Source organism: Puma concolor, chromosome D1 (assembly GCF_028749965.1).
Source record: "Puma concolor isolate L17-30 chromosome D1, mPumCon1.1.hap2, whole genome shotgun sequence".
Lineage (NCBI taxonomy): Eukaryota > Metazoa > Chordata > Mammalia > Carnivora > Felidae > Puma > Puma concolor.
This window is the reverse complement of record NC_141676.1, coordinates 54,325,560-54,333,916: the sequence shown is the minus strand read 5'-3', so window position 1 is coordinate 54,333,916 and position 8,357 is coordinate 54,325,560. Positions and strand designations below refer to the sequence as shown.

Below are 8,357 nucleotides of genomic sequence, written 5' to 3'. Positions count from 1 at the left end.
TTCCATCACAATGCCTCACCTAAAATATACTCACCTCAGCAAGAGTTTTATATAAAAATTGCTGCAAAAACTGAAAAAAAAATTTGTGGACAAATATTTCTCATGGAAACGTTGCAAATATTTCCCATCCCATTAGTGGCAAGAATATGAAATGTGTCTTTCTGAGAAAGGTGTGAGGTGTCCTTAGTACAACTTACTTGACAAAAATAGTAAATAAATACAAACTCTAATTTTCATATATTGCTGAGAGAGAGGGGATCCTTAAAGGTATAATGAGTGTTAAGGGTGCTGGATTTCTAAAGGGAAGTTTGACCAAAGTTCTCCTAGAACCCAATATCAATTTTTTTGTTTATTTATTCATTTTGAGAAAAAGAGCCAGGCAAGGGGAGAAAGAGAGAGAGAGAGAGAGAGAGAGAATCCCAAGCAGGCTCCACACTGTCAGTCAGCACAGAACCCTACTCAGGGGCTGAGCTCATGAACTAAGATCATGACCTGAGCTGAAACCGAGTCAGACGTTTAACCGACTGAGCCACCCAGGCGCCACTCTAATCTCAATGTATAATGGAAAATGACAATCTCCTTTATACATACATTTTTGCTAAATGTTTGAAACGGGCATTAACATCTGGGGGAAAATACACCAACATCCGAAGTTCAACTCAGTGTCCACAGGTGTCATGCAGTGAACTTCTATCTCAACTTCTCTTCTTCAGTTCCAATGTGTTTAATTCAGTTCTGCTTTGTCTTGTCACCCCATGGCCGTCTCCTGAATCTCTACTAGCCTGTTTTCTGATCTCCCAAACTCCCTCAGTTTCTTGTTCGACACTAGATTTATTTGACTTTAGTAAGGCCATGTCTCACTCAGTCCCTCCATCTTCTCCAAGTCTCTCAGTTCACTGCCGGCTTCATATATATCTGCATCTAATCTACCCACATATCAGTGCATTTCCACACTAGTTACACAAAACTCTTCTCTCTTGTTAAACCAGCAACACAAAAAGTACATTTTTACGAACAACTTTTAAAAGTCCTATAAAAATGGGTCATGGTGGATTTTCAAGCCAAATCTTTTTTTTTTTTTCTTGTTGGTCAGAAAATTAGCCAATGAACCAGCCATCTACAAATAAATAACCAAAACTCATTATTTCAGCAATTTTAAATCCTCTTTACAACTGGGTCTGGAAATGCCCACTCTCTGCCAGCTCTCTCCAGTCCTCACAGGCTGGTAAGCCTTATTCACCCTCCTTTTCTGATCAATCTCCTGTTCCCCTGCCCCCAACCCAACCTGAAACCTTTTCTCACAAGAGCTTAACCCCCTGGATTCCGTCATCTCCTTTTATTAAACACTGCTGATGTTTTATGGCTACCATCAACTCTGTGCCCTGCTCCTTACTTGTTATCTGCATGTTTATAAAAGTGATAGCTGATGATCATAGTAGATTGATATATTATTTCTCCAGGATATAATTGTCCTATAAAGTGTTATAAAAATAATTGTTACAGTTGTTATAAAAATAGCTAACCCTTTTATAAGGGTGCACTTTTTATAAGCCAGACATTTCTGTACACAAATTACATATATCAATTATTTTATTCGTGCAGTAGATGTTTATTATTATTATTATGTTCATTTAAAATAGGTACTGACTCTATGACACTGCTTGTTTCCCTTAAGGGTCCCTGGACACTGAGAAAGGGTGACAAAATTACCTGGGCACTTGCTCCTCAGGGAACCAAGTCCCTCTCCATCAGTAAAGATAACTATTAATAGATATTTGAGGATGATCTGAATTTCAATGATCCCTTCTGAATATTCCTGAGAGAGGAGGCAGAAAGCATGGGCATGCCGACAGTCATTGGTTGCTAAAGGCTCACATTCAATACTCAGAGCCACTCTGAGGTGAGTATTAACATTTCTATTTTTAAAAATAAAGAAAAGAGCTTCATGAAGCTTCAGTAGGTAAAGTTGCCCTGTGCATAGAATTCACCTCCATTTCTGTCCACTCCCAAGGATGTAGTATTTACTGTACCATATTCTCCTCTCTCTGCTGACTTATTGTGTCCTATTACAATGGATTTGGAGTAAAAAAAAAAAAAACCCTTTCCTCCTCAAACCTGAAATATTCTTGTCACATGAATCTGAAACTGAGAGGTATCGTTGCCTTTTTAAGATCATTTTGAAAGAGATCCAAGCCTTGCTTGGCTGGGGAGACTTTGGAGGTCGAGGACAAAAAGAATGCAAAGAAGCAAAAGGGATAAAGACAGACATACAGACAGACAGAATGGAAAGAGAAGACTGAAGATAACAGGAGAGTAAAGAACCTGCTTGCAGGTGTCCCTCGAGATTTGTGCCTTCTTATATCAGGTCACCAGGGTGGCATCAACTAGAAATAGGGAGCCATGGGACCAAGGGCACAGTGAGGCCACAGGCATGATAAACAGCTGCTCAACCCTGAGGCAGACCAACTGTGGTCCTTTGAGTAGGTAAGAAAGACATGCTGGGCTTTGGGAGGAGAAGGGAGAACATCTGTTCCCCACAGCTAGTGGGGAACAGAAGTGTCCTCCAAGTCCCTTAGCCGTGGGGAGTTCTGCCAAGTGTGATCATGTCTTGAGGTCAATGACTTGTCTCTGAATGTCCCTACCTGAAGTTTCAGCTTAGAATTCTGCAGTTTCTCCTAAGCTAATTCTTGCTGAGACACCCACATCAGACCACGGCAGGTGCACAGGGATCTTGTGTGCAGATAGGCTATGGGCTTTTCTTGTTTCATTTTTCCCTTTCATATTTTCATGAAAGTACAATTTATGAAAACAAGCAATGATTTTAACATCCTAGGCACATCCACGGTTTCCTTCTCTCTGTGTTTTCTCTTAGTCCTAGTTAAAGTACAGTCCTGTGCACCTGCCACCACAGTCACGGTTTCCCACATCACATCCCCTCAACCCTTCCAGTTAGCGCAGGAAAATTCTAATTCCTCAGGTCTCAGCTGAAACGTCGCTTCCTAAGAAAAGCTTTTCCCTGATTTTTATAATAAGTTAGATTTTTCCCTCTAGGTCCCTCCCACTGTATCCTGAACTCCTCCCCCCCCCCCAACCTTTCTTTCTTTTTCTTTTTTCGTAGCACTTTTTCTTTTTTCGTAGATTAGAGAGGGCGCTTTGGGTATGTGATGACTGAGCCTGCATATATGTGGGAGAGGATGAGTTCTTTGACCCGTGGTTGAAAGGTGCAGAGATTTTCAGAGTAGGACCAGGATTCTGTGTCTCCGGGGTCCTGTGTGGCGCTCAGCATGAAGGAGAGCTGGTTGCTTATATGTGCGTATCCTCTCTGCAGTCTGCTGAGGAGTGGAAGGGGTAAGCTAAATAGTAGTTTCTGACAACAACTGGGAAGGCTTTTTCTTTGTTAATAACAATGGAATTGGTACAACTGGGAATGAAGATAAAACCTGGAACCAAGATAGAGACGATAGAGTGCATCCAGAAAGGGCTCTTTAAAATGGAAGACTTGGTTGCATTATGTGTGGAGACTCAAGCCTATAAAGGCTGAATGCCATAATTCTTCCATTTATTCTGCTTTTTGATTCAGAAGAGCTGCTTTGCCATTTCTTATTTAAAAATGTTTTAATGTTTTTTAGTTAATTTTTGAGGGAGAAAGAGAGAGAGAAGGAATGTGGGGGGGGGGGAGGTGCAGAGAAAGAGGGAGACATAGAATCTGAAGCAGGCTCCAGCCTCTGAGCTGTCAGTACAGAGCCAGATGCGGAGCTCGAACCCACGAACTGTGAGCCAAAGTCAGATGCTTAACAGACTAAGCCACCCAGGAGCCCTTGCCATTTCTTATTTTAAAAACTTGTTCTAAATCCAGTTGTCTAATGGGATCTATATGAAGTTGGCTATGTCTGTGTGTGCTTGTCCCAAAGAATACTGTATAACTGGTGTGTTTGTAATGGCTAACCACCTTTGTAAGCTAATGATATTAGTTTAATAAGTCACTCATTTATCTTAATTTTTAGTCATGTCGCTTCTTGACTGGGTATCACCTCAGCCTGCAGAGAAGGACTAAAGAATAACCAGCATGTAAGAGTGAGGTCCCTCTAAGTTCAGCAATGGCTGAGTAGAGAATTCTCATCAGGAAAGATGCAAACAAGATTTCAGCAAGTGTGGAAATATGTGCAAATGCAAGTATGTGAGCAAGTGTGTGTGTGTGTGTGTGTGCATGTGCACACGTATATGCATAGGGGTGAGTGGGGGGTAAATTAATTTAAAATACTTCCAGAGGTCCTTCCTGCCCTGTCAGTCCAGGATTCTACTGTGATTCCTGTGCCATCCCAGATGATGTTGACCTTAAAATGTACCCAGTTTAGGGAAGTGGTTTTCTCCTTCCCTCTGCTGCCTTCCTTCCCTGCCCAGAGGAACCTTCCTTGAAAGTCTGGGTTGTTGTTGCAGTGGAATCATGGGTGTGTCTGAGCCAGAAAGAAGGTCCAACGGATCAGGTAGGTCATCTTCAAGAACTGTGAGTCAAGAGATTATTTCTATCATCGTGACAGAATTATTTCCATCTGTATATCATCATGACAGACTATTTTCATGAGCTTTAAAGTCTGTATACAAATCCATCAGCCTTTGTTCTTGCCTCATTCTGACCTTTACACATCATCCTTTAAGTTGCTTCCTAGTCATTTTAAAGCACAGAACATCTAAACCCAGTGTGGATCCAGATTCTATTCTTTTTTAGTTAATTTTCGAATCATTTGTTCCAGGATGTGGTCACTGCCACTTCTTAGCCTTGCTTTGAACCTCGATCACTCATGTATCTATATTCATTCAACAGGCATTTCTGGGTGTTTTTATTTACTGTGCTTTTTGCCTTATATCCATATTTATCAAAAATATCTTTGTTCACCACTTCCTGGCATTAGTCCACACCTTACCCTGAGATTGCCTCCACACACATGCTTGTCTCCCTAGCAGCCAGGGCCAGGCATCTCCACACCAAGACAAGACAGTTGTTTCTCCTTTGGCAGACCCAAGAGGAAGTACAATTTAGAGGGATAATTTTGTATCAGCCTCGAGTTTTTCTCTGATGGAGACTGTAACCCCTTTAATACTGGGAATTTTCTGACGGTGGCCATCTGTCAATTTTCAGGAAGGAGATCATTGGCAACCTAAATCTGTGAGCTTTATTTTCTTCTTCCCTTCCCTCAGGGTCCAGGGGTCTTTCTCCATTATAATGTGACCTCATCAGCTTTTTTCTAATTTTTAAGGTAGCACTGATCCCACAGGATGAGATCTCAACATGAAGAACTCTAATAGCTCTTTGGAGTTCTTACCTACAACGTTCATTCTGATTGGCATCCCAGGGCTGGAGGCAGAGCACCTCTGGATATCCATCCCCTTCTGCCTGATGTACATTATCATCTTCCTTGGGAATGGCACCATCCTTCATGTCATCAGAACAGACACTGCCCTACACCAGCCCATGTACCTCCTTCTTGCCATGTTGGCACTGGCTGAGGTTGGTGTCTCTGCATCTACTCTGCCTACGGTGCTAGGCATCTTCCTTTTTGGCATCACTGAGATTAGTTTTGATGTATGCCTTTTTCAGATGTTTTTCATCCATTCGTTCTCCATTATGGAGTCAGCTGTGTTGCTGGCCATGTCTGTGGACCGATTTGTGGCCATCTATAGCCCACTGCGCTATACAGCCATTCTAACCCTGCCCCGTATCTTTGGCACAGGAGCTGTCATGGGGCTGAAAAGCATTATGCTCATGGCCCCATTGCCCATGCTGTTAAGGCGCCTGCCCTTCTGTGGCCACAACGTCCTCTCCCATTCTTATTGCCTCCACCCCAACCTTATCCATCTACCTTGCGGGGACATTTCTATCAACAATATCTACGGGCTTTTCATTGTTACCTCCACTTTTGGGCTGGATTCACTGCTTATTGTCATCTCCTATGGGCTCATACTCCACACTGTACTGAGTATCACCACTGGGGAGGGGCGGGGGAAGGCACTCAACACATGTGGCTCACATATCTGTGCTGTGCTCGCTTACTATGTGCCTATGATTGGCTTATCTATGGTGCACCGCTTTGGACACCACGTGTCCCCTTTGCTGCATGCTATGATAGCCAATGCTTATCTCTTCTTCCCACCTGTTGTCAACCCCATTGTCTACAGCATTAAGACCAAGGAGATCCATCGTGGCATTGTCCGAATGTTCTCAGAGAAAAGAGCCAGAGTTTAGACAAAGGACAAAGTAGGAGGGGACTTTTTTCTATAATCCCGGGTGGTCCCAGCTTGCATGTTATGCAAATGGTGTTATCTTAAAATACGTTATCTAACAGAAGTTCTACATAATCTAGCAATAAACTGGAGTATCCGTGGGGGTGGACTATGTGTGACAGAACAGTACAAAGGATTGATGTTATTTTTTAAATGTTGTGTTACATGAGGTTTTCCATTACCTTGCCCAGCTGGAGCAGGAATGCAGGAAGGATTGCTAATGAAAGCATGACTCTCCCCACAAGGGAAAGGTAATCAGGAGATGGAAGGTGTCCTGGGAAATCTATTGAGATCTCTGTTCTAGGGAATGAGGATGTGAAATGGATTGCATTCTCTTGAGTCATTCGTACTTGATCTTGATAGCAGGAGGCTACATTAACTAGCTTAAAGGAGGCTTCCAGTAATGGCCCTGACTGGTATTTGATCAACCTCACCAAGGCTCCCAGTTGAGAGTGACAAAGATTGCGAATCCTGTTCATTATGTAAAATTCTGAAGATCTGCACCTAGGATGCAGAACCTTTTAAAAAGGCAAGAATCCCCTTTACGTACATTAATTTTTTTGTCTGGTTGATTATTTCTTTGCAGACATCTGAAATAATGTAGAATTTTCACACTTATATTTTTAGGAAAAGGAACTAAGACTTTTGAGATGCAAATGTATACTTTATTATTTTAATCATTTCCCACAACAACCCTATGAGATATTATTAATGTAATTTTTTTCACGCAAAAAACTGCTGCTTGGTTATAGTGAGCATCTTGCTCAAACCTATGCATCCAAGAGCTAGGAGTGGAACCCAGTTAGGTTAAACTTCAGAGTGTAAGCTATTAAGCCCATAAATCATACCGTCAAGTAAGCAAGAACTGTGTCTCCTCAGATCTTCCTAGTAGTCAGTCAAGTAACAATAACTGAGCACATGCAATGGATCAAACACAAATCTAAGCCTTAGAGATAAAGTGGTGACAAAAAAAAGACATCTCCCTTTCTTCATGGTGCTTAGAAATAATTTTTTTTCTACTTCTGTCTCTGCTCTTCTTTGTAATTTCTGGAACTATGTTTAGAATCAATTAAAAAATAGACCTCAAATACTCCCACATTCAAATAAAGCTTTTGAATATGAATTTTAAAAATTTTATGCCAGTACCATACTGTCTTGATCACTACAGCCTTTTAATATAACTTGAAGTCTGGAATTGTGATGGCTCTACTATTGTTTTTCTTTTTCAAGGTTTCTTTGGCCATTTGGGGTCTTTTGTGGTTCCATACAAATGTTAGGATTATTTGTTACTAGTTCCATGAAAAATTCTGTTGGTATTTCAATAGGGATCACATTAAATACATAGATTGCTTTTGGTAGTATAGATATTTTAACAATATTTTTCTTCCAATCCATCAGCATGGAATGTCTTTCCATGTCTTTGTGGCATTTTCAATTTCTTTCGTCAGTGTTTTATAGTTTTCAGAGTACAGGTCTTTCATCTCTATGGTTAAGTATTCCTAGGTATTTTATTATTTTTGATGCAATTGTAAGTGGGATTGCTTTCTTAATTTTTCTTTATGCTGATTTATTATTTGTGTATAGAAATGCAGTAGATTTCTGTACATTGATTTTGTATCCTATGGCCTTACTGAATTCATTTATCACTTCTAGTAGTTTTTTGGTGGGGTCTTTAGGGTTTTCTATATATAGTATTGTGTCATCTGCAAATAGTGAAAGTTTTACTTCTTCTTTACCACTCTGGATGGCTTATATGCCTTTTTCTTGTCTGATTACTATTGCTAAGATGTAGAGAAAAAGGAACCCTTGTGCACTGTTGGAGGAAATGCAAACTGGTGCAGCCACAGTGGAAGACGGCATGGAGGTTGTCAAAAAATTATGGGGCACCTGCATGGCTCAGTCAGCTAAGCATCTGACTTGATTTTGGCTCAGGCCATGATATCACAGTCGTGAGATCAAACCTCATGTCCAACTCCACGCTGAGCATGGAGCCTGCTTGGTATTCTCTCTCTCCCTCTCTCTGTGTCCCTACCCAGCTCACGCATGCATGCATATGCTCTCTCTCTCTCTCAAAATAA

At 41.2% G+C, this 8,357-nt stretch overlaps 1 protein-coding gene across 1 annotated transcript; it reads left to right on the top strand.

The window, feature by feature from the left end:
* The first annotated feature begins 5,287 nt into the window (after window positions 1–5,287).
* Window positions 5,288–6,241, top strand: LOC112865285 (olfactory receptor 51J1). The gene has a single exon (XM_025928332.2). The coding sequence runs from the start codon at window positions 5,288–5,290 to the stop codon at window positions 6,239–6,241; it is 954 nt and encodes a 317-aa protein (XP_025784117.2).
* The last annotated feature ends 2,116 nt before the right edge of the window (window positions 6,242–8,357 follow it).